We start from the raw sequence: 26601 nt of genomic DNA on the forward strand, positions 1-26601 counted from the left end.
CGGGAAAAGAAGACGGTGTAGACTCGTAACAGTCTGGACTACTATCGCACATCGAACCCTTGACGTTGGATTTGAAATAAGGATCGTTGGATATGTGGGAGTTGATAGATTTGTCCACACATTGCATTATCGCCAGAGATTTGTGATTCAGTTTGAAGAGAATCTCCTCGAGGAGATGTAAAGGTAAGCTATCCATGATCCAATTGTAGAGAGATGAAGATGTTATGATCTTTTTTGCTCAATTGTTTTGATGTGATTTCTTTCTCTAGTACGTAATGTTCTGATTCAATTGATTGATTTTTTATAGTGTGGATGTATTTATAGAGACAATACTTAATCATTCCAATAAGGAAATAGAGTTGGTGTTTCAGAAAACAACAAAGGAAAGATATGAATTATATTCCTTTTAGATATACCTTTGTTTCCAAAAACGGTAAAGACTTCTAAAACGACAGCGTTTTGTTTATGAATAGTTGGGGGTATAAATGTCATTTAATGCTGTAAGGAGATATCATATATGAAGCTCTCTCGAGTTTGGTTTTGTGGCATCTCTCTCTCTCTCTCTCTCAATGGCTACCATTAGTAGCTTACACATACGTGCATCTGACCATCACTCTCGTCTTCCTCGAATCTCTGAGACAGATCAGCTTCGACACACAAATCAAATCGTTACTCTTCCGTCTCCTATTTCCAGAAGAGACGCGAATCTTGTTCTTCTCGGCTCGCTTCCGTTGACGAGCTTCTTCGTTCTCCCGCCGAGTTCTTCGGAGGCGAGAGAGAGACGGAGCAGAAAAGCCATCCCTATCGAGGAGTATTCGACTAGCCGTTAAGTCCCTCGCCCTCTTCTTACCACTATCGGTTCGTAACAATTCAGAGACTTGAAAAAACAGAGTCCAAACCAATTCTCTGAGAAATCAATTAGGTTTCTTTATGTGATGACTCTGTTGGTGAATTGGGTATTTAGATTTTGTCAAATTATTGATAAAAGGAACTTGCTTTACTTGTACTGAAGTTATTGTTGCTCTGTTTTCTTGCAGCTGAAGGGTTGAAGTACTATGACATTGAGGAAGGTAAAGGTCCTGTAGCCACAATAGGATCTACTGCTCAGGTCTCTCTAATGAGAAAACCCTTCTTGATTACACTATATTTGTAATCAAAGTCCTCGCCTTTACATTGTAATGAGCATGTCTTTAGGTGCATTTTGATTGCCGGTACAGAAGCATAACTGCAATCTCCACCAGAGAGTCCAAGCTCTTGGCTGGGAACCGTAGTATTGCTCAGGTTTACTACCTATACCATCTATCAAAGTTTTCTTCTCCTTGATGGTGGGTGACTTGCTTACTTTTTTCTTGGACAGCCTTATGAGTTTAAGGTGGGATCTACGCCAGGGAAGGAAAGGAAACGAGAGTTTGTAGACAATCCAAACGGGTTGTTCTCGGCGCAGGCTGCACCAAAGCCTCCTCCCGCAATGTATTACATTACTGAAGGAATGAAAGTCGGTGGCAAGGTTAGATAAAAACAGCACACACACAAGGCTCTTTTGCTTTTCTACTTATGAGAACACTTGCCTTGCAATGTGTCTAAGTAGCAGTGTTTGACCTTTGCAGAGAACTGTGATTGTTCCACCTGAAGCTGGTTATGGTCAGAAAGGAATGAACGAGATACCGGTGAGAACCTACAAATTGTATATGAGGAAAGCTCCTTTTAATGCTTTACAAAATTTGGTTTAATGTTTGGGGTTTAAGAGAAAAAGACAAACATGTGTGTTTGTTGTTGCAGCCTGGAGCTACATTTGAGTTAAACATAGAGTTGCTTCAGGTGACTCCCCCAGTAGAGAAAGAGAAGTGAACAAGATTGTTCTCAACACTGATAAGAGAAATTTGAAGTTTTCACAAGCATGATTCCATCATTTGATTAAAGATACAATTTAGAGGAGAAACGAGAGAGAAAAAAAATGTAAATTATCGACTCCGGTACACTTAATAACCGGTATTGTTTGTTGGAATAGAATCTGTTAAAACTTAAAAGTAGCTTGCTCTTACGTGCCAGTTTCTTATTGGCTCAAAAGTGTTAATAGACTCCAAATGTGATATGGTTAGTGTGGTCACTAACCAAACCAAAAATACCGAAATGGTATTGAACCGGATGTTGTCAACCGTAACTTTGTAAACCGAATCGAACCCGATGATAAACCGATAAGGCCACCAGCGAGTAGTTGGGTAGGAGGAATCGAGTAGTTGGTGGCTCCGCAAAAGTGCTTTTGGTTCCCGTGTGAAAGAGAAAGAGAAGATGGAGACTTCTCTGAGGTATTCAGCAAACTCCAGGTCTCTGAGAATCCATGCCAAAGAGAAACTCTCGGTTCACTCCAAAACTCATTTGCAGGTAGCTCTCCAGCTTTTCCTCTGTCTCCTTCGAGTTAGTGCTGTTATGATCTGTTTCAGCTCTGTTTATTCTCAAAAACTTTGTAATTTCTTGCTTGACTGTCTTCTTCGTTTCTTTCCTGGTCAAAAGCCTCTTGCTTGATATGGAAAGGTTAAAACTTTGAGGATTTATGGTCTGCGTCTAAGAAATTGCAATCGAGGGTTAGGTTCTAATCAGATAAGAGCTTCCTTACATGTGGAGATGAGATTCGGACAAGTAAATATATAGACTTTTAGAACCTTCACTAGATGTGCTTCAAAGTCTCTAGCTTTTTTTTTTATGCCGGAAGGGGAATAGATGATCCCTTGGTCTTTAGCCTGACTCATTTTTAGTTAAGTTTTGTATTACTGACTGTTTTCATGGTTAATATCAACAAGAAAGTTCAAACCTTTTAGGCAATGACTTGCTTGGTTTGGCTAAGATTGTTTCTCTTCTTACGTCCTTTCCTTTGTTGTTTTTTTGATAGCTTCATGGAGAGCTAGATACACGGGCTGGATCGCCAAGTTACTTCTGTGCGATGATAAGACACTTTTTCCATGAGGTTTTCTGCCATCTCAAAATTTGTGTTTCTTCTCTTGATCCTCTTTGAACCTTTCTTACAACCATTTTTCCAATGCTATATGATAGGCTTCAACAAACATTGGAGTAGGCTTGCATTACGATAAAAGCCAAAAGCTTCGGGGTTTTGTACGTGGGAAAAAGAAGTTCCCTCTGAGAACCGATGCGCTTCTAACCTTTAATATCAAAGGAAGATGTGATTTTGACCAGGACTTTAATCAGGTTCACCTTCTTCTTTTTTTTCTCATACTACAAAAACTTTCTTTATCAGTTATGTTTGAGGTTTTGTGACTTTGCGTGACAGAGGAACCCAAAAGGAGCTGCTGAATTTGATTTGAACATATGGAAGTTTGAGAAAGATCAGGACTTACGCCTCAGAGTTGGCTACGAGATGTTTGACAAGGTAATGAAATGTGAATTGTGCCTCTCATGATGCAATTGCTTTCTTTGAATGATTGAAAGCAATGCGTTGCCTCTCTCTTTCGCTTTCTTACAGGTCCCATATATGCAAATTAGAGAAAACAACTGGACTCTCAACACGAACTTGAAAGGAAAATGGAATGTGAGGTTTGATCTCTAAGGAGGGGGAGGACATGAACAGAAACCAACACACATTAAAGGAAAGATTACATTCTATATTTGATCTTTTTGGGAGAAATGTATTACTGATTGCAGAAACTCCCTTTGGTTTAACCAGTTGTTAGCAAATCTATAGATCTTTTGATTTTGTTATCAGGTCACTTTTTTACTCTTGCAACCATCTGGAATCTTAGTTATTGTCTCATGGGCGCTTGTAGCTATTTCCATGTTGGGAGATAGAATCCGTATCTACTAAGTTTGAGTATATATGTGGTCTTATAAACCCACTTGGTTTCCTTTACTTTGTGATAAAAGTTGTTGTTAACCGGAAAATGCATACCACAACTAGAGACAATAACAAACTAAACCACTCAATCATCTCTAGTCTGTGCCAACTTTGAAGCAATATGGATACCAAAAGTTCTAAAGATCTGTTATGGTTCACAAATAAAACATCAGAGACCTGGTTATCTCAGACGGTCAGACCGGTATAGTTAGGTACCTTCGTCACGGTTTTGGTTGACTTTGAGGTCGGGATGCGGCTATTATGAGCCATGAACATCACCATCCATCAGTATCAAATCGACAATACAGTCCCACATACAAAGGTGAAGAAGAAAATCTTTTATAAGATTTGCTTCTGATGGTCTTAAAACAAAGATCATGCATTAACAATCACAACGACCAAGAATCTCTAAAACCATAGTTTTCAACATCAACAGTAGATGAATAAACATTGACAAAAAAAAACCACACTTTATAAAATTCCAACATAGTCGGGTCTATTAACTTGCTGATAGCCTGTACTTATTCAATGTTTTCAAAAAAAAAAATCATAAACAAAAATGATTTAGACATTTATCGTGGAAAGTAAGATCAAGATTAGTCTTTAGACGACGTGGGAAATTGCCAGTGTCATTGTCATGAACCAAAGATGTGGCATATAGCAATCTCGTGCCCACAATTGACATGAGTTTAGTCAATTTCAATACATTTTCCTCGAGGCTGCATCATTTTCAAACTCGCAATTGATTAATTAGTGGAGGAAACTTCGTTCCTCCTCGCTTTGACTATATATATAGTAGAAACTAGTAATGGAAGAATGATTATATATAGACTTACCATAATTTTAATCTATATGGTCTGAAAAAGGGTATGTATAGTGACATGTTTAGATGTGATTTTCCTATTAATTATCCAAAATTTTATAAATTTAACGAGAAAGATAGAGCGTGTGTGGAGAAAGAAGAAATGGGCGGTGAGAAAACAGGAAGTGGAGAGTGCACTGAGAATGGAAAGAGTCAACCAGAAAATTAATACATGTTTTAATTTTCTCTAGATTTACTATATTTAGAAACTCCTAATTTCACACGTTTCCTCCTCACATACCTCTCTTAGCAATTAGCATGCATTATCTAATGTGTTAGTATCCGTCTTTTTTTAAAAAAACTTTCTGAGAAGGTTGTATATATTGTCTCTTAAAAAACAATTAGCAATAGTACTCTTGTTATCAGATACTTTTTTGTAAGCTACAAATGTGTATCGCATTTTTAGGTGCTCCAATTGTTTCTATTCTTCAGCAAGATTTTAATAAATAGGTACTAAAATTCTAAGTGATAACAAATAATTATATGCATAAGATCTAAACTGGAAATCTTTTAATGAAAGTTTGACAAGTGTCTCTCAAACTTTCTTCACCAAATCGTTGAGTGCTACATCTTCTATTTTGAATTTAGTTAGGTATCATCATCGTTGGGAAATTTTTTTAAAAGACCCAGTATGCACTGACAAGTAACACGAGAACGACCATATATTCGGCTGATTCTGGCTACCATCCTCCACATAATTTTGTTATTATTATTCAAAAACGTCTGGAACAGAAAATATAGCTCAAATCATGCAAAAACTTGGAATAACGTCAGTAGTACATATTCATATAATATATATCGAAAGGGACTATATACACTTAAATATGTTACATGTACATTAAACTCCGAAATCTTGAATACTACGTCATAGATTTTTTTTAGAAAAAAATATATACACATTTTTGGCTTTTCAATGCATAGTGTTTGGAAATTTCACAATATTTTTTTTTCTTTTCAAAAGTATCATAATATTTTTTTTTAAACACAACAGAATCTTTTTGTAGAAAAGAAAAACTTCTTGCAACTAAGGGCTTCATACTAAAAAATTTAGACATCCTTCCAAGAGATGTATGATATGTTTTAAAAGAAATGTCTTACTAAAACACTACAAATAGAGATATTTCGATGAGATTTTATGATAAAATTAAATACGAAGGTCTTAATAAATCACCGTTTTTGGTGAGAAAAACAAAAATAAATCACCGTTTTCATGTACATCCCTCCTCACTATTTCATATCACTTCTAAGTGTATAGTCTCTTATCACTAATTCGTATTATGAAAACTGTAATTTTGTGTCACTTACTTTAATTGACAGGCGTCTAGTATAGTGTGTAGCTGGCCTCATTCTGATGGCTGAATGTGTTTGGCGCCCTAGAAATTAAGTAATGCTTCCTCGAAATATAATTCTCCACACAGTATTTTTCCTTCAGGTAATCGGCTATCAAAGGTAAGATAATAGATACGTTAAGAAATCTCTTAGTATACTTGAGATTCAAATAAAGTAATCTAACTACATTGGACCTTGACTTCACGACAGGGAGCCTGTGGTTAAGTGATAAAAAAAAGATTTTGGAATGTCACTACATTTCAGGTTTGATTCATCTGTCATGCAAAACTAAATTACATTTTTATGGTTATCTACACGGATATGGACTACTGCATTTCAACCCATTTGAATACCCGGAAAAAAAAATTATCGATCTCTGGGTTACATTTTCCATCCGAAAGTTAGATCTGTGTCTTTAACAGATCCGGATTTAACCTATTTTTAACAAAAAAAAAAAAAAACTTGTCTTTGTTAAAGTGCTTAAGATATTTTCCGGTATCAAAATATCTATATTCGTGTGGTTTGCTAACACTAATCATCTAGCATTAACGATCTAGAATATCTCCACGTACAAAGGCAGTCGTCATTAAGTTTCTCTACTACCAAAATCGTAAGTTGGGCAGATATTTAAACTAGAGAATAATTAGTTTAACCTAACTAAAGTCCATATTAAGAAATGATTAAGTTATAGACCAATAGACAATAGAAAAGTTTCTTGAGTGCAAATGGTAGGATCTTGCTATGGACGGTTTGAGTTAAATCGGCATCTATATGTTGCAATGCCTTTTCTTTCCCAATGGTATCTTTGATCTTCACAAAGACTCAACCTTTCTTTTGGACAACAGACTCTATTCTTGAACTTTTTATTTTTTATTTACAACCATCCATGGATTTTTATTTATTTTACTTTTCGGTCAAGAGAACAATCACCTTTGCAGTTTGAATGGACCATGTGAATATATACATTTATACATCCAAATTCGATCGTAGTAAATATAAATTTGAGGTGGTTTCCCGTCTATTACAAATGTATTATATAGCTTAATACTAGCTCTTTAAGCTTAATTTGATTTAGTAACAAGAAAATATACTTTAGTTACATTTAACTTAATCAAAAGCGGATAATTAATAATTTGTTTCTGTCAAGTTGCTATGTGAGTGTGAGTGTGAGTGTGAGTGTGTTTACGAAGTCAAAGGCAGGCAATTATTGAGAGAAGTTGACCAAACCCAAGAATCTTCGGTTATTATTCCAATGGTCCAACAACAGAAAATATCTCTTACATTCAAAGTCAGTATTACATTTTTGCGAGACTTTGGAATTTTTTTCATCTACAGATACATTACTTATGTCAAATTAATTATTTTCCCGTTTAACAAAAAAAATTACTCTAACTAATAACCATTGTGGAAGACCGTAGCCTACTGGTTAAGGTTTAAAGGCTTCTATACCCATGTTTAGGATTCGAATCTCAGACTATGCAATTTCTTGCAGATTACAGGAAATCCAGATTTCAAGTCCCGGAGAGAGTGATTTATTAAAACAATTACGCAGACTACACAGAAGAAAGGCTTACAAGGGATCTTCAACATGGTGCAAGTAAATCTGGTCAGGCATAGATCTTCATAAGACGGCTTAGGTGATGCAGTTAGGCGTAGGTCTTCATAAATCAGGTAGTATTGTCGGTTGTCGAATCGTCTATGTAATCTTTCTTATATCATAATTGTAATATCCTAATAAATCAGCGTTAAAGCAAAAAAAACTAATAACCATTAAAAAATATGAAGAATAAAAAGAAAAAGAATGAAAGGAATAAACTAAAAAGAAAAACTATTCATCTCCTAATTTGATAAAAATAATTGTAATCTATTATTCCTTAAATGTTAAGGAATGTAAAAGAATCATAAGAACAAATATTTCTCGTAAACGGTGTAAATTGCAAGAAATGATAAGGAATTTACTATTTTCACTCATTCTCTTGGTCACTATTTAGAGCCTAAGATAAAAGCGTTTTCTTGTTTCTAAAAAATTGTTATTCCAAAAAACTGTTATTTGTAGAAGCTCATCTGTCCAGCAATTTGATTAAGCATTTATTAATATTTTTATACCGAGAAGTTTGAAGTTCAAACCACAGAAAATTCAAATTACGCAAATTATAAAAACAAAGTTACAAAATGTCTTCAACATGATGTACAGCATACCATCGAATATAAATTTCATAGGACGGTTCGAAATGGCACAGTCAAACATGTGTTTTTATAAGATGGTAGAATTGTCGGCTGTAAAATCGTATATATAATATTTCTCACCGATGTAATGATATAAATAATTAGACGTTAAAAGACTGTTATTTTTATATATTAAAAACGAATAATCACGAAGAATACCAAATTCACTGTTCATTCTTATTAATAAAATTTAGTTAATCAATATTATTAAAGCATAGTAATTGACGATAAATAAGTAAGTTTTATTATTCTGAACATGACATGAATGTTAATTTCAATAGTCCTGGACAGAAAGCAACAAGTGTAATATCAGCTATTAAATAACCACATATTATAAAAATGAGCCGTGTTGTATTATAAATGACAAAAGCAACCCTGTCGACAGAGATATATTACGAAGGCGATACCAAGCAGAACTCTCGCACTCTCTATAAAGCTGAGCTCCTCTTTGCCTCTCTAAAAACCTCTCAGACTCAAATCAAATCCTTTCCCTTCCTTTTCTCGAAACTCTCAAACCTCAACAGAAAAAAAAAATGGCGCGAATTCTCTTCCGTCTTCTCGGAGAATCCAACACTCCGTCGCCTGTCACGGATACCTCCACCGTCTCTTTGAACTCCGATCTCGTCGTCATCCTCGCCGCTCTCATCTGCGCCTTGATCTGCGTCCTCGGTCTAATCGCCGTTTCTCGATGCGTCTGGCTCCGCCGTCTCGCCGCCGGTACAAGAACCTCCTCCGGATCCCAAGACGGTTCCGGCCAGTCTCCTCCGCAGCAGGCAGCGGCGGCGAACAAAGGACTGAAGAAGAAAGTGCTCCAGTCTCTCCCGAAGCTGACTTTCTCGCCGGAGTCGCCTTCGTCGGAGAAATTCGCCGAGTGCGCGATCTGTCTGACGGAGTTCTCCGCCGGCGACGAGCTCCGTGTGATGCCGCAGTGTGGTCACGGGTTCCACCTGTCTTGCATTGACACGTGGCTCGGGTCTCACTCGTCTTGCCCTTCTTGTCGTCAGATCTTGGTTGTTGCCAGGTGTCATAAGTGTGGCGGGTTGCCCGGTAGCTCCAGCTCCGGGTCTGAACCTGAGCCCGAACCTGAAATCGTGATCCGAATTAAGGCTCTGAATGGTAACAGCGGGTTGGGCGGTGCGGGATAAGCAGATTAGTTAGTGCGGTGCGGTTTTACTGCGGTTTATACAAGAGAAACGCATACTGCGGAACAACTGCGGTTCGTCTAAGCGGTGCGGTTCATAATAAAATATGAATGGTGACAATGAATAGTGCAACTGCGGGATAGATATAATGTATTTTATAATTTATAAACTAAAATATTAGTGATACTAATATAATCTTAAAAATATATATATATTATTTTAAAAATATTTATATAGCTGAAAGATGAATTATATTTTTGGGTATTTTGACATATAAACAATACTTTTATATTATTTAATTATTTTAAAACTAAATATGTTAAATTTATAAATATATAAACTATAAAAATTTGGATATCCATTCGGTTCTCGGTTCAGTTCTAATTTTTCAGTTCTAGAGATATAAGTCTACTAGTATAATTGACAAGATTCAAACCCGAACAAAACTTTATTTCCAGTTTGATTTTTTGATTCCGGATAAATGTGTCCAAACCTATATTTACTACCATCAAATCTTAACACGCATCTGAAATAAGTACTTAAAATCTATACTATAGTGAATATATTTTTAAATATTAACTATATTTAGTTTTATAATATTTGTTATAGTTTCAAAATACAACTTATAGTTTTTTGATGAAAAAAGTATTTTTAGTAAAATTAAATTTTATCACCCAAATAATACACATTTATTTTTATATATTATATAAATACAATATCAATGAAAGGTATTTTGTACTATGTTCTTCATATTTAATAAGTAATAAATAAAATAAATTTATCTATATTAATTTAGCATTTATATCTGTAAGATTATACTAATTTTTCTTTGGAAAAGAAAGGTACAATAAACAAGGAAAGATAGAAAAGAAAATTATATTTTAATATGTGTTTTGACTATTTAGAGATTAAAAATAATAAAAACAAAGTTTTCTGTGATAATATACCTCTAGCTACAATTTTGATTTCGTTAACTAGATAATACACAGTTAAAATATTTTTTTCGCATATTATATAGATAAATATTAAGGGTTGAATATAGGTTTTTGTCTTTTGACACCAAAAGGTAATAAAAATAAATATGCATTTTCATGATGGCCGTGTATGCTGTAGTATAACAAAAATCGAGTAGTATAATATAAAATACTTTAGATAACATGAAATATATTTGCTTTGAAAACACACATCTTATATAATACAAACCACACCTAAAATCATGCATGTGCGTTACAAGGTGCGTTCCAAGATATTCTTAGAGCACCCACAACAGGGTAACGTGAGCAGTCCTTAGCGGGTAATCCTAGGATAATTTGAATAGAATAATATTATTAGAGCTAAGTAATGTAAGGATCAATCCTTAAACAAGGATTTAAAAAACTTGATCCTTAGTGACATGGCAGCAATTTATGATACAACTTGGAGAGATTAGACCGGAGGAGATGGCAGCAGTGACAACATCTGAACCGTTGGTTGATGCTTCCACAAGTCGATAGAAAATGAGTGGAGGATTTTGCAGAGTAGTAGATTGTTTTTGTTTTTGTAATTCTTTGATTCTCCAAGTAGTGTTTCTTGTTTTATTTCAGTTAATGAGTTTTAAACCATTTCATCATTAGTTTGTGTTCGTAAATACTGTAAACTGGTTATGTTTTTATCTTTGATCAAACAAAGTTCTCTGTTTTCTTAAGCTTGAGTGATATAACTAAATAATTATTGTATTTTAATATTTAATCACGTAATAAATAAAATTTTAAATTTTACATGTTTTTAAATTTAATATTTTTTATTGCTAAGGATTTTAAATTGGGAAACACCATTGAACATACTATTGTAAATAGAATCCTTAACTATTCTAAAAAAAAAAAAAATTAGTTTAATAATCATAAGGACTCCAATGGTGGTAACACCATTGGAGATGCTCTTAACCCGCACTTCTTCTTTTACAATTTATTTATTATTTTATTTATGAAAAACAGTGGCAATACAATTAGCTGAATGGTGACCCATTTTCCCTCCCGCCATGCGGTACACTTGTCCCGCCGTTAACATTCATAGCCTAAGCAAGGCGAAGATGATCCTAGTTCCTACTTGCCCTGATTCGTTTGGTTCCTTCTTCGTGTGTTAGAAGTATCTTTTATAATTTAATGCAGATTAGTGGATAGTGTTTATTCTCTTGATATGTACATGTTTATTGTAATTTGTAAATGTTGTATTAAATTGAAATTTAGCAATTTGCGTCTAATCCTTTTTAATCTACTTTGAGTTTACGGGTATTTTACGACCTCCTGGAAGTTGATCATCTGAGCTCACCGAATCGTCTGATTTGTGTTTAAGTTTATGTAATTTTTTCCCCATGAAAATTGATATGTTTTCTTTCTCAAAAAAGATAAAAGAAGAAAATTGATCTGTTTTAGTTCTATGCACTGTATATTAGTTATAAGTCCAAGAATATGGGTAGAGCGTACGTATTTGAACAAATTGATTTACTATTGCTTTATGATTATGGAGATTGTGTTGACAAAAATAATATGCATAGACCTACCCAGTCGAATTTGAATTAGGTTTTCGGATTTCGTGTTAAGCAATCTACTAACCTTATTCGTGTTTTTGTTTAGTTTTTGGTATTAATGGTATGTGTTCGATTTCAGATCGACGTCGGAAAATGCCATTCACAAAATTCGTTCGGGTATTTTAACATCATTGATCATACATAAACATCTTTTGGTTCAGGTTTGATTCAAATCTCATGTTAAATTATAAATTAGTGGTTTAGTTATAATTAAATTAGTATGATAATACATGTATACGACCAAACACATGTGTTTGTGGGTGGTATGATAATATATGCCCTACTACCATGTGTTTTTACTCTTTAACTTTTACACTTTTACCAATAACCCGAGAACTTACATAAATCAAAATCAAAACATACAAACATACAGTAGTTCTCGGCATTGATTCTTTGGCCCATACTACTTTTCGCGTCTGAACAAGTTTTAGAGTCTAAATCCTTAATTCTTTGGTTCATCTTTCTCGCATGTGTGAAAGTTTCAGAGTCTAAGCTCTCAACTCTTTAAGTCATTTTTTTGTTTTCACATTTAGTAGTTTTCGGATCAAAAGCCATCAAGTTCGTGGATCAAAAAATTAAAATCGTCTCAATATGTTTATATTACCTAGTTGGTGTGCAATTTACAAATTCATACTTAGACTTACACATTCCCGCTACTATCTTAATCTGACCCAAATTCATAAACGACAATTTTGTATGTTTGAATATATTATAAATTAATTTTCATGAAACATAGTGCAACACTAGCAGCTAGGTTTCAACCACAAAAAACCAGAAAAAATTGTGTTTCATGTACAAAAATTAAAATAATTCTAAATTAAAATAATTCTAAGAACAAATCTTATGCTAGAGACATTATTAAAACATACTGTAAAAAGGAAAAGCTCTCTAACTTCGATCCGGTTCATTTTATATATATATAAAATATATGTTTTAACATTTAAATCCTACAAACAATCAATTCTTTATATATACTGCATGAGAATGTTGATCTATCACACTCTATCTCAAACAAAAAAATCTAATTGGAAAAAAAAAATTTGGTTATTTTGCAACTTAATGACTGATATAAAAAATGTGTTATCAAATGTCAAAAAAAAACAAAAAAAAAATTCAAAAAAAAAAATCAAAAAAGAAAATAAAAAGAACCAAATGTTGTTGGGAAAAAATAGAACCAAATGTCTTTGTAACAGCGAAAGCCTTTAGATAATTAGACTTCTTGTGTCATCTAATATCTGTTTTCATTTCATTGCTTCATTGAATAATGGAAATGGTTTGAGGTCCAGTGATCGACCTGATGTATTCAATTTTGAATCGTACTCTGAATCATCCTTTAACTGATATGCTCGAGTTGGTTCACCGAGTGGTAAGCATGTTGATGATGGTGACAACCATTCTTCAACATAAAATATCAAATATTGCTACAAAAGAGAAAAAACAAATACCATTCTAGCTCTGCGCATTTGATTTCTATATTATAAAGTCAAGAGAATTAAATTTATGTAGTGATACTATCGAGTATCGACCGATAGCCTATTCTAGGAAACTCAAGCTCGTTAGTTTAGTAGCTTATTTTTGTCCAACAAATAGCCACTAGCGTTGTTAACCACTATGTTGTTCAACTTGGTTTAAGAAATTAATACATTCATCAAAACTTATAAATATAAGTGGATTTTCAATTTATAATGCCTGAACGTGATATTAAAGAATATGAATACGCCGACAAATAATCATTTGAATATAATTTCTGTTTAAAATTGAGCACCAAAAGACTAATCAGTTGATTACCTGATTTTTTTATAGTTTCTTGCTAACTACGGGAATATTCCCCAATAAATGGGAAAGGAAATCTGGCCAGTGTGCGTGATACAAATGCTATGTAATGGCCTAATGGGTCTGTAACCTTTCCATATTTTTGACTAAATTTTACATTTCGATATTATTAATAATATTACTAGGTGTTTTCCTGCACTATAAAATTTTTAAATTTAAATTATATCTAAAAATAATTTTTTATTATTACTCTAGATTTTATTTTTTAAAAATATTTTAATATAAAATTTTATTTAATTGAAGATAAAATTAAGATAAAATAAACAGTTTTTATTTAATTTTTGTTTAAAATAGATATGTATATATTTAAAATTATAATCTTAGATAATTTTTTATATATTTCTTTTAGATAAAAATATATTAAACCAACTTGTTTAAAATTAAGAAAAATTGATATAAAAGTTGTATAATCATCAAAAAGTAAAACTAAACAGTATTTTTAAAATTTGTAGATATATAAAAACTAATAATATTAATTTTCTAAATTTTTTTTTAAAAAAATCAAATCCTTTTTAGTAATAAATTGTATAATTATAAAAAATAGAAAGAAATTATATTTCGAAATTTGTAGAATGTTATTATATTTCTATTATTATATTAGTAAATGTTATATTTGAATATATTTAGTTTAATGATGATGTACAGTTTACTACCTTATTCTAAAAGGTTTATCAAAAATATAAGTAAACATTAAATGTAATTGTCTATGTCTTTTTTTTTTTTTTTTTTTTTTTTGAATGAATGTTAAATTTTTATTCATCAAAAAAGCCTGTATACATCAAGTGTGACCCTAGTTTAATGAGATAACTTTCATACTATGCATCAACTTTCTAACAAATAATCACACTCTAGTAAGAAACCAGAATTGCATAAGCTCCCCCATTCCTTTCACTCCATGGTTCCTCATCAAAGTGATCTTGTTACGTATCCCTTTATCAATCATTCTCTTCAATGTAGACAGAGGTAACAACTTTTCACCATGCATGATCCTGTTACGTTCCCTCCAAACCGCATATAGAACCGCTTGAAAAGCATATCTCACACAGAACAGCCGCTTCCTTTCCATGGTTTCATCTCCAATAATGCTTACTATCTCAGACCATACATTAGTGTAAGAACTACAGAGAACACCTCTTGCAATATGTTCCCAAATCTGAGAAGTGTAAGCACACATAAAGAACAAATGGTTTCGTAATTGTCTATGTCATATTTAACCCTAAGACATGTCGTCATTTCTACTATGTCATGTCATATTTATTTAAGTAAAAATGATTATAACGATATATGTGTCAAAATTACTTTGTCTATAGAATGTCTAGAGATCGCAATAATCAAATAACTATTTGTATTTCTTCAACTTCTTTTGGGTTTTAGCCTTTTAGGGGTTATATAATTTCGGGAATACGAGCCTATGCTCCACTAAATCGGATGGATTTTATAATTAACTATAAGGATAGAAAGAGTCAAGATGACTGCAGTCTGCAGCAGACTGCAAGAAATTAAAATTTGTGTTGTCTTCTAGCTTTTTTGAGTTTTGACCTAACAAATAGATTGTGATATTCCTCATATATATTTAAGAATTTAAGTTAATCTTTGAATAAAATAATTGATAGATTTATAAATTGATAGTTTAGTTTAAATTCTTTTTGTCAACAGTGTAGTTATTTAAATTGAATATTATTCGTTTGCAATTAAGGGGAGCCATTGAATTAAAAACGACGGATGGTCCACCATAATTCCATCACAAGCATTTCCACTACGGAAAGTGCGTCCTTGTGCTTAGTGCTGCTAACCATATTATAAACATATTTATATTGTAATTTAAACCCTTTTAATTCAACAAAAACTTACGACCATTAACCTAAAGTTCAATTTATAGTGGACTGTGAGAAAACTATATTTTTGAATATTTATTCATGCGAATAGTAATTTACTACAAAATCATACTTTATCACAAAAACAAAAAGAAAAGAAATAGAAACAAATTCTTGATTAGAAGGCCATTTAAGTAGGGGATTAGAAATTGACTACTGTCATTATCATTAATTATTTCAAACATTGCGAAGTAAGAGCATGTCCAAAAGATTTATATAGCTTCAAATATAGAGTTTTTTTCTCTAAAAAAACAATTTAAAACTTCAAATTTGAAGTTTGAAGAGTGAATTTTTCTATTTGAAGTTTCAATACTCAAAACTTCAAATTTGAAGTTTCACATTTTTATTTGCATTTTGACTCTTACAATTACACATCATATTTATTATTCTTAATTATTTTTTTGTTTACCTTTTTAATTCTTAAAATTTTATATCTCATAAATATTTCAAATTTGTTTTTATAAATTTAAGTTTTACACATAAAATTAATAAAACTTTAAAATAAGATTTAAAATATTTTAAAACTAGATTTAAACAACAACAATATTACAAAAGAAACTTAATAGAAAAAGTTTAAAAAGTACATAAAGACATAATTGATCATATGACGGAAAATGAGGATACCCGATTTCAACAATTTTTATCTTATAATCTATAAATTAAAAATTAAGAGAGTCATGTCTTACTTCAAAATACCCTAATTGATCACATATGGAAGCATTATGAAAATAATTTTATGAAATAATGTGGCATTCTTTTGTAGTTTAATATTTAATATTGTATTTCTATTTATAATTTTATATATCAGTGTAACATTTTTTTAATTAACATTGATGCAGTATTTTTTATACATTTTCTACTTATTTATAAAAGTTATATAAATTTAAATTAATTATGACAAATATAAGGAATATATTATAAAATATAAATAATTTTGAAATTAAATTTATAGTTTTGCTTCTGAACAAAAACACATTTAAACTTCCAATATAGAGTTTTGCAAACTTCAAAATAAATAATCTTTTTGGAGATGTAATGTGTTATCATTTTGAAGCTTTCAGTTGTACCTAGTGGCAGAGCTAGTCTGTGATTTTATAAGGCTCAAAAACTAATTTATCGCTAAAAGAGGCATGTATGAGTTTTGAACTCATAACATAGGGATCAAAATGAGGAATTTTAACCAGCACACCACAACAATAACTTGGGAGACAAGCTTAAAGATTAAGCTTTATAGATTTCATACGGTCAGATGGGTGGCTCCGCCGCTGGCTGTACCAAGGCGACAAAGAGTCGCAACAAAAATAAAATGATCTCATGATCAACAAAGAAAAGTAGAAACTGTAAAGCTTTGTGTTTTGTTGAAGGTCACTACTCTCTATGCGCAGACTAAAACGATGAGAGAGGAAAAGTTCACCAATAAGGATGGAGATTCCCTCATTTATGTCCTGCACTAGTTTGCGCATTACTGAATATTGTTTCTATTTACTACGTGAATGATTAATACAGCTCTCTAAAATGGGTGTTGCGAAAAATATATGTGCAAAATAAAGCAGTATTTCATTTTCATGTCTAGCTGACAACATTCTTACACCATTGCGAGCTTGTGAATTAAGGCGTCTAAATTTCCTTCATAAATAAAATGTTGTGAAGAGTCTAAACTGAATCACAAGGTGATTTACATTCATAGTTTTGATTAAATATATATACTTTTAATTGTTTCGAACAAATTATTAGTACATGTTTTTTTTTAGCATAAATTATTAGTACATGTTTCCCAGTCACCAGTGAGTTTGTTTAAACAAATATTCTTTGGCATGTAAATTCAATTTACAAACAAGAGTTATTTTCTGTTTAAATTTATAATTTATAATTTATAATAACAATGAGTTTTTTCCTTTTTCCACATCAAAAGGTTATTCTAAGAACAATGGTTATAATTGGTAAACTTTGGTGTAATATAGAGTAAGCAAAAAGTGAAAAATAGAGTATATATTAAAAACCAGATTTCTCTTGTCAATTCAAAAGTTATTTTTATGGTGTTTTCTTTATTCTATCAACAGTACATAGAATAAAAATACAATGGTAATATTTTACCTGATTGGTAATTTTCCAGCTGAACTTAAAGCAAAATAATTTTACTCAAAAATAACTACACAGTCGCACCCAATGAGTTAAACTTAAAGGCTAAAAATGGTTGCATATGTATGAATGTGAATGTATGCGTGTATATATATATACTAAGGTTAAGATCCACGTCTTGTGTGGGATAAACATTATATATATAATTTTTTTTGACAGCAAACGTTCATAGACTCATGTAGACTCTGATATATATTTTTTTAATAACTTTGGTGTGATCCTAAAAGCTTTTAGGCCCAATGATTAATCACCAAGAAATTCATAGAAATCCAAATTTTTTTGTCACTTAAGATGTCTAAGGGTGGCCAAGGGGAATCGAACCCATGGCTGAAGCTCCATTGAAAACCCTTTATCACTAGGCCAATACCACTTGGTTAAATATAAATTATTTTACGTATTATATTTTCTTTACATATTATGAAATAATAAATATATCTTGAATAATTAAAAGTCTATAACTATTACATATATAATTAAATTGGTGCGAACATATAAATAAAATTTATTAAACAAACAATAACTATTTTATTTGATAAGATATATAGCTAAATTTAAATGATATTAACATATATAGTATATTTTTAATATATATATTTTAAATTAAGTTATCAATGTTTGCTCAAATATTTTATCAAAAATAATTGTTCAAAGTAAATTTCAAAAATTCATATATTTTACAGGGATATAGTTTAACTTAAAACAATATATATATATATATACATATATATATATATAAAATTTTAATTTTATTAAATTAATTAAATTAGACTTTTTACTTATATGATTTTGTAATCATTTGTATCTTGTCATAACAAAAATTTTAATCCATGGATCACAAAATTGAATGTGAGATTTTAACAGTTTTAGTCATTTATAGTTGTTTTTAAAAATTCAAAATATAACGTATATACATGAAAATTTAATTTTTTATTATATGGTTAATGTAGTTGTTTAATTTATTTTAATAGTTTAAAATTAAACAAATATGATAAAAGATACACTAATTTTTATCAAATTTTTATTATTAAAAATTATTAGTTGTCATATATATTTTAGCCACATTAGAAAATTCTGTAACTTTTATTTAAAGAAAAGAATATTAATAATGAATTTATTGTTAGTTTAATAAAAAAATTATTATATAATTAGATAGACCAATCTATTTTTTAATAATTCTAAGAATCATCATAGTATGAAGTGGAATGAGTATATCCGGACAGAGAAAATATGCCACCCCAGTTTGGTCCTTCGATAACACCGTTGAAGGCGTTCTGTTGGAAAGTACGCTTCCCACCCAAGATGAAACATTTTTTATGGCAAATTTTAACTGGGTGTATAGCGGTTAAGAAAAATTTAAGGTCAAAAGGAATGCAAGGAGGTACTGTATGTGACCGATGTGGAGCCCCCCGAGGAGTCCACTAATCACGTTTTTTTTAATGTCCACCACCGGTTCAGGTCTGGTACTGTATGGATATTTTCCCCACTCAATCTTTGTTTACCAATATGGATCATTTATTTTGGAGAGTGTCCCCCGAAATGGAGGATCATCACTTTGCTTGGATTCTCTGGTATATATGGAAAGGTAGAAACAATAAAGTTTTTAGCAATTTGGATATGGATCCAAGAGATACTCTCAAATTGGCAGAAACTGAATCGTTACTTTGGGCGGAAGCACAAAACTCTCGGACTCAGAGTACGGACCGCACCCAAGTTCCAGTACCTTTGGCAATACCGAGTATACCAGGTCGATGGTTTTACAGACGGATTTTGTAAAACAGAGGATAAATATTCATGACAAGGATGGTACAGTACCCTGGAAGGTTACGATGGACTAATGGGATCAAGGAATACGAGAGCGAGTCAGTCGCCACTACACACAGAGATAGAGGCTTTTATATGGGCAATGGAAAGCATGAGGAATCTTCGACAGTCTTGTGTTACTTTTGCAACGGATTGTGCTCAATTGGTGAAGATGGTTTCGGAACCAGAAGAGTGGCCAGCCTTTGCAAGCTATTTGGAAGACATAAAGTTCTTGAAGAGAAGTTTCAATAGCTCAGAGATCATTCATATACCACGGACACAGAACTCAAAGGCGGACAGTCTAACACGCAGTGCAAGAAAACAACCGTCGTTTGTCGTTCATATGGATGCAGAGTTACCGGGATGGTTCGCAGAGTTTATATGAGTCTGTTTTGTTGCTGACAAAAAAAAAAGAATCATTATAGTAATGACATGTAGCTATAAAAAAAAGTTGTAATATTTTTCGATTAATATGTAGGAGAGACGGTATAAACATAAACAAAAACAAAAACAGACATATAAAATAAATATAAATCAAAAATAGGAAAGACAAAGAATCTATCAAACTCTGTAGTTTATACTGAGTGTCGACCTTTTTTGCACAACTAGAAAGTTCTTTTCCTAGTGGGTGGTTCGACAATTTCGCCTTGAATATATAAGAGATACCCCCATCAACGATTTATTAAAGTGATGTTAAAAAATGATCATCTAAGTTTAGTTGCGAATATTGATGCTAGTACTAGTGGTGGGTATCACAAAGAGTTTGATGTTGTCAGAGCATTTTGACTGAGGAATAAATATTTGGGTCTTTATTGGATTCTCTAAACGGCCCAACCAAGTGACCACTTCCTTTGTACAATTGGATTCTCCTAACGGCCATGCGTGACGTTTCTGCGTATTTCTACTCTTCTTCGTGCCGTCTCGTATAGAAAGGTGAATAAATAAAAAAAAATGGGGATTTCCGAATATTTTTCGGGAGTTTGAACCCGACGTGAATCGAACACGCAACCTTCTGATCTGGAGTCAGACGCGCTACCATTGCGCCACGGATCCCCATGCATAACAATTACAATTATAAATAAATAACTAATAAGATACAGATCGAATAAGACCACACGGTGAGTGTTGCTCGTCTTCCCTCAGGTAGGCCTCCATGAAATGGCATCCATTGATTCTCTCCACTTCCATTCCCTCTGCAATCTCCAGGTAACACTCGATCCATCTCTTCTCCATTCTCACTTACCGACACTACGCTCTCTTCTTCCATTGATTGCAATCTTAAAGGTCTCGTTTTTGTGTTGTTGTCTTTGATACCCTAGTCGTCGATTGGAAGATCCAAGCTCCAGATTCCTTCAAGCTTGGTTGTGTTCAGACGCAGACACAAGAATCTAAACTGGGTTAAAGTCCAAACCAACAAAAAGTTCGTGTGCAAATCGATTGGGGATGAATCCTCGACTCCAGATGAAGAAACTCAGAACACTCAGAACGATGATAACGAGGAAGATGATGTTTCCACGGCTCAGAGTAACACGGCCAGTGACTCCGAGACTTCGATTTCGAGATTCAGGAGCATGGTTACAACCATTGCTCATGATTCAGGGGATTCAATTTCGAGACTTCGGAGTATGGTTACCACTCTTCCTCCTGTCGTCTTCGTGGTAGGAGACTCTCTCTTGATGCTGGTTAAAGTTTGAATCTTTATCGACTTTTGATAAGTTAGTACTACGAGATACTCTTTTAAGCTTTGTTGTGTCTCTTTAGATGAACAAGTGCTCAGGGAACAGCGTTTGGATCGGTATCAGCATTGTAGCTACTGTTCTGGTCGCTTCTTTACGAGCTTATGCAATAAGGAAGTCGAGAGATAACCGTCCTGCTGGCTCTGTTTCTGATCTTGTGAGACGTGGTCAGCTGAGATCTGGTGATAGAAGAGGCATGTACGGAAACTCAAACTCTCTTAACTTCTTGTTTTATAACTTTTTCGAAGTAGTGCCTTTGGTTCTAACTTCTTCTTTATCAGCTCAAAGGCTATGAACTACGAAGACCCATTCAACAACCCTTTTGTTAAAGTTGGTAAAGGAAGCTCAACGGTGGAGATGTGCGGGAAAGTTTATAAGTTAGCTCCAGTCACACTTACCGAGAAAGAACAAAGTATTCATCAGAAGAGAAGGTCAAGAGCTTACCAATGGAAGAGACCAACTGTTTTCCTCAAGGAAGGAGACTCGGTGCCGCCTGATGTTGATCCTGATACTGTTAGATGGATCCCTGCCAATCATCCGTTCGCAACCACGGTTAGCGATATCGATCAAGACCTTGCTCAGAACAATGTGTACCAGAAGCAAGGTGTTCCTTTCCGGATCCGTGCTGAGCATGAAGCTATGCAGAAGAAGCTTGAAGCTTTACAAAATGTAAGTTTTTTTTTCTTTCTTTCTCGGAGATGATCAATAAGTTTCAAGAAATGATGATCGTTGGATCTTTTTTTTTACAGGAGGAGAAGTTGAATAATCTGGGGATTGATAGTCAAAATGCCAGAGATTTTCAGAGGCCATACAAGTTCTCAAGCAAGCTCGAAGAAGACGATGATGTCCAAGAGAAAAATACTGGCGATTCACCCACTGAGGAGACGCACAAGTCCTGAGAATCAATAAGCTTTGTAAATATAGCCTTGAGAGTCATACTTGTGTTCCAAGAAACTGTGAGATACTTTTTTTGTATTGAACCTTCGAAAACCCTAAACCTATCTTTTTTTATTTGCTTTTCCATCAACTTAAAAAGAGTTCGAATCTCAAATCTTCAACATTGAGTAGTTTAGTTATTAGATCGATTACAAAACAAAGGAGACAAAAAAGAAATGAAAGTTTTTCAGAAACCAAAAAGAAAAGAGAGCAAATGAAGAAGAATCAAACGTTACAAATCATGTATCGTCCTTAGAAGGAGCAGAAGCTTGAGCACCAAAGGCAAAGTAGTCTGTGATAACCTCCAAAGGCATACCTTTAGTCTCCGGAACCTTCAAGTAAACAAAGACCCACGAGATCACACAAACCGCAGCGTAGATGCTGAAGACACCAACGAGTCCAATGGAGCTGAGAAGAACAGGAAGCGAGTAAGTGACTATAATGTCACAAATCCAGAACACCATAGCGCAAATGGCTATGCAGAGACCACGGACTCTTGTCGGGAAGATTTCAGAACAGAGGATGTTTGGAATGGGACCGTAACCCATCACGAAGAAGCAGATGTATAGCACAACGCACACCGTTGAGAGCGCTGCGTTAACAACTTTGCTGATCTGGACAAGCTCGCTGATGAAAAGGGCGACAAGTGAGACGATGAGGACAGGGATCGTCCAGAGAAGTAATGCCCTGTAAAGACAAAACAGATCATGAGTAAACAAGGAGTTTAAAAAAATTACATACACATAAACCTTAAATTTATAAAAAAATATTTATAATAAATTATCTATATTCCTTTTCTAAAATCTCAGGACCGATCAAAAAATTTACATATATAAAAACTTAAATCTATATTCATTTTCTAAAATTTCAGGACCGGCCGAAATTTTTTATATATATTTAAATATATATATATATATATATATATATATATATAATATATATATATATATCTAAAATTTATAAAAAAATATTTATATAAATTTATAATAAATTATCTACATTGAACCGAAGCTCATAGCATTTTGTATTTTTGTGTTATTACCTTCTTCCAGAGACATCCATGAGTCTCATGGCAACGACAATAGCTGGAAGCATGAGTAAAGTTGTTAACCCGCTGATGAGGAACGAGGCCGAGATGGAGCTTAGACCGAAGCTTGAGAGAAGAATGTCTACACCAGCACGTTCAAGAATCTGAGGAGTGTAGTAAAGAACTCCATTGATACCTGAAAACTGCTGTAGTATCTGAATCCCAACACCAACAACCAACGCACGCTTAACACCAGGCTCAAGAAGAGCCGACCAGAGCGGTCCAGTGGGAGGGGCCACGTCAGATCCATGGACCGACTTAGGACCAAGAACTGATCTGCTCACAAGTGCTGAAGCGTGAACGTAGCTGCCTCCATCGTGACCACCAGGAAGAGAAACGATTGAGCCGCGGCGAGACTCTGCACCGTCTTCTTTAAGGTAATAGCGTTTGTACTCGCCGTTGTCATATCTATATCCCATGTGCCAACCACCACCGATCCCCATGCTGTTTTCACCGTTAAGCGTGCTGTGACGTCTCATGCTCAGCGTGCTTCCTCCTGTAGGGTGTGGGATCACGTCCTTGTCCGTGCTTGTGGCCTGTCGCGACATCAACGGGCTGCGAAGATCGTTGTCCGAGTCATCATCAGGTGCATTGTCATCGGTGGCGTAGTCGTCGTGGTCTTTGTTGAATTGGCTCTCAACGTCTTTCTCCCAGTGAGCTGGTTTCATGTGGGGCATGTCGGCGTTGGTGCTGAACATGCTTCCGAAGTTAGGGAAGATTCCACTCTTTGTGTTTCCACCTGCTTCAGGCATCTTCTCGTGTAGACTGTCGAATAGACCCACGATCGGGTCTTTGTGGATCCCGCTTTGGTTTGCTAAGCTTCCGTGGCGAGAACGTAGCCCAAGTGAACTCTGTTGTTGGTCAGTGACGGGTCGAGCAATGTAAGATTGGTTCTCGTGTGTTCCGAGAAGCCTCATTTGTCCGTCCCCATCGACAGTTTCAAGTGTTTCATGTTCCTCCAACGTTACTAAGAGATCCTCTAATGTCTTTTCTCCACCAATGTCTAGTCCTTCAACAAGCAAAGCCATCTCATCTGCAAAAAAAAATAAAACAACAAAAACCGTTAATAGTAGCCAGGACCGAGCACAGTTGGATTAAACATTCGTCTTGGTCCTAAATTCTAAAGAGATATTATACATAGTCAAATGATCTCCAAATTGTCGAAATATTTTTTTTCAAGATTAACATACAAATATTTATGACCTCCTAAATCTTAGAGCCGGTCCTGAAGTGTCTAAACCAAACAAAGAGAAGCCTTACCGGTAACATCTTCTCTGCCACATAACATTTGAAGAACCTTCTTAGCCTCATCCATCCTTCCTTTACTAACCAGCCAACGAGGCGACTCGGGCAAATAAAACACCGTGAATAACAAATACACGAGAGAAGGGATAGAGAGGACACCGAGCATGGCTCTCCAGCTAGGAGCATCGCTCAGGGACATAGTGAAAACCATGCAGTAAGACAGAAACATTCCACCAGAGCCAAGGAACTGAGGAAGAGTGTTGAGCTGTCCTCTGATCTCTGGAGGAGCGGTCTCAGAGATGTAAACAGGGACAAGGGTAACGGCGAGACCGGCACCAAACCCATCAAGAAGCCTAGCTAAGCATAGGACATAGACGTTTGGAGACCAAAGCATTATCAAACCGCTGAGGAAATACATGACCGATGCTAGAATCAGCATGGGGCGTCTCCCAAGCCAATCAGAGATGGGTCCTGAGCAAGTGGTGATGACCGTGGCACCGATCAATGACATTGCTACAACAAGACCTTGAACAGAGGTTGCTAGATTCATATCTTTGTTGATATAAACCATTGCTCCTGCAACATTTTAGAAATCTTAAATGAGACTGATCTGATGCAAACAAATTCAAATCATCAAGAGAAGAGTTACAAACCAGCAATGGTGGCATTGTCCCATCCTTGCAAGAAATTGCCGATAGTGGCGGCGAGAGCAACGAGGGTCGCTCCCTTCATTGTTCAAACCAACCCTAAACACACAAAACCAAAATTCAGAACAGTTCTTTTCAGTGATTAGACATTTCAAAGTTTCAAAGTTTTAGTCAACAATCAAAAAAGGGAACAAAAATTAAACTTTCCAAATCAAGATCTAAATCACAGTCAATTCACAATGTTATTGAACCAAAAGATTTAGTAGAATTAGACTCAAAAAATTCATCAATGAATATGAAAATGCAGCAACCTAGGAGGTAAAATAATATCTTTTTAGTTTATGTGAATGAAAGCAAAGAATAGCTTTTTAGTTTATGTGAATGAAAGCAAACAAAAAGATTGCTTCACTTTGACCAACAAGAAAAAGATTGCTTCACTTTCTAGGGAAAAGGTGTCACCTTTTCTTCCTCTTCTGAAAGTACAATTCTCCTGCACTCACCAGGAACTGAACTCTTCTTTCTTTTAGTTTCCTTTTGCCTTTTCGTCTTCGAATTATAAATCAAGAAAGAGAACAAGGATGATTGATTTGGAATATTTTGATCGTTGATTTACTTTTATTTTCCCGGATATGGAATCTACAATAAGGACAAGTAATGGTTTTCACAAATTATTGCTACAATACGCAGTAAACAAAAAAACAAATCATTGCTACCATACCAACAAAACTTTGGTTATTTCTTTTATTAAAAAAAGGAGAAAACTATCACTGCATGGCATTTACATACAGTAGTTCTTCTTGGCGGGTAAGAACTCTATGATGAAGAACGATTTACGAGGATTGTGTAATGTTTTCGACACTTTATATAGAAGAGTCGAACATAAATAATCATAATCTATCTATGTCACTATCAAAATTCTGATGTAAAGATCTAGGGAGAACTTTATCTGACTGAATACGTATACAGAAAAACATCATTGTCGTGACTCATCTATGAGTAGATTTGTAGGAAATTAATTTAAAGAGGGGTCCGTCCGTTACGACATGGATCACGATAGAGAGGATAACGTTTTGTTCTTCGTCAAGAAAATATTATCTCTTTTTGTTATCATGAAAGTCAGATATTCAAATCTATCGTTAAGTGGTCCGGCTGTATGTCACGTTCGTGTAAAAGTTGGACCTTTTTGTCGTCATCTTTTTCATAATTAGATAATCAAAATTCATTTCTATTTTTGCGCTGAAAAGTTTTGAAACAATTTTAGAAATCTTAAAAGATTTGATTATCTAAATTTATGAATTCAACTGAAATTTAATTTTTAGACAAATAATTTGTTTC

The 26601-nt window shown here is 33.9% G+C and overlaps 5 protein-coding genes and 1 non-coding gene across 8 annotated transcripts; 4 read left to right on the top strand and 2 right to left on the bottom strand.

Moving 5' to 3' along the window:
- The first annotated feature begins 515 nt into the window (after window positions 1–515).
- Window positions 516–2048, top strand: LOC111197963 (peptidyl-prolyl cis-trans isomerase FKBP18, chloroplastic). Of its 2 annotated transcripts, none has more exons than XM_022687336.2 (6): window positions 516–825; window positions 1038–1108; window positions 1195–1281; window positions 1358–1507; window positions 1608–1667; window positions 1780–2048. In XM_022687336.2, exons 1-6 carry the CDS (start codon window positions 570–572, stop codon window positions 1846–1848), a joined length of 693 nt encoding a protein of 230 aa, XP_022543057.2. In that variant the 5' UTR covers window positions 516–569; the 3' UTR covers window positions 1849–2048. The 2 variants fall into 2 exon arrangements, with proteins under 2 accessions (XP_022543057.2, XP_022543059.2); XM_022687338.2 differs by having other exon boundaries at window positions 529–825; window positions 1608–1693.
- A 113-nt stretch (window positions 2049–2161) lies between these two features.
- Window positions 2162–3859, top strand: LOC111198601 (outer envelope pore protein 21A, chloroplastic). Its single transcript, XM_048782535.1, has 5 exons — window positions 2162–2382; window positions 2888–2962; window positions 3049–3201; window positions 3284–3382; window positions 3476–3859. Exons 1-5 carry the CDS (start codon window positions 2290–2292, stop codon window positions 3557–3559), a joined length of 504 nt encoding a protein of 167 aa, XP_048638492.1. The 5' UTR covers window positions 2162–2289; the 3' UTR covers window positions 3560–3859.
- Window positions 3860–8714: 4855 nt separating this feature from the next.
- On the top strand, window positions 8715–11642 carry LOC106421305 (RING-H2 finger protein ATL80). Its single transcript, XM_048782534.1, has 2 exons — window positions 8715–9367; window positions 11462–11642. Exons 1-2 carry the CDS (start codon window positions 8795–8797, stop codon window positions 11495–11497), a joined length of 609 nt encoding a protein of 202 aa, XP_048638491.1. The 5' UTR covers window positions 8715–8794; the 3' UTR covers window positions 11498–11642.
- An 8954-nt stretch (window positions 11643–20596) lies between these two features.
- On the bottom strand, window positions 20597–20668 carry TRNAW-CCA. Its single transcript has one exon. It is a non-coding gene; the product is annotated as a tRNA-Trp (tRNA).
- Window positions 20669–20701: 33 nt separating this feature from the next.
- Window positions 20702–22362, top strand: LOC106347287 (protein MULTIPLE CHLOROPLAST DIVISION SITE 1-like). Its single transcript, XM_013786801.3, has 5 exons — window positions 20702–20821; window positions 20935–21273; window positions 21377–21549; window positions 21633–22020; window positions 22101–22362. Exons 1-5 carry the CDS (start codon window positions 20774–20776, stop codon window positions 22248–22250), a joined length of 1098 nt encoding a protein of 365 aa, XP_013642255.2. The 5' UTR covers window positions 20702–20773; the 3' UTR covers window positions 22251–22362.
- A 25-nt stretch (window positions 22363–22387) lies between these two features.
- On the bottom strand, window positions 22388–26190 carry LOC106350065 (monosaccharide-sensing protein 1-like). 2 transcript variants are annotated; one of them, XM_048782537.1, is made up of 6 exons: window positions 26053–26190; window positions 25726–25902; window positions 25273–25365; window positions 24635–25195; window positions 23330–24407; window positions 22388–22974 (listed from the first exon to the last, which is right to left on the bottom strand). In XM_048782537.1, the coding sequence occupies exons 3-6, from the start codon at window positions 25349–25351 to the stop codon at window positions 22527–22529; spliced, it is 2166 nt and encodes a 721-aa protein (XP_048638494.1). In that variant the 5' UTR covers window positions 25352–25365; window positions 25726–25902; window positions 26053–26190; the 3' UTR covers window positions 22388–22526. The 2 variants fall into 2 exon arrangements, with proteins under 2 accessions (XP_048638494.1, XP_048638493.1); XM_048782536.1 differs by having other exon boundaries at window positions 25985–26131.
- Between the last annotated feature and the right edge of the window lie 411 nt (window positions 26191–26601).

Source organism: Brassica napus, chromosome A6 (genome assembly GCF_020379485.1).
Source record: "Brassica napus cultivar Da-Ae chromosome A6, Da-Ae, whole genome shotgun sequence".
Classification (NCBI taxonomy): domain Eukaryota; kingdom Viridiplantae; phylum Streptophyta; class Magnoliopsida; order Brassicales; family Brassicaceae; genus Brassica; species Brassica napus.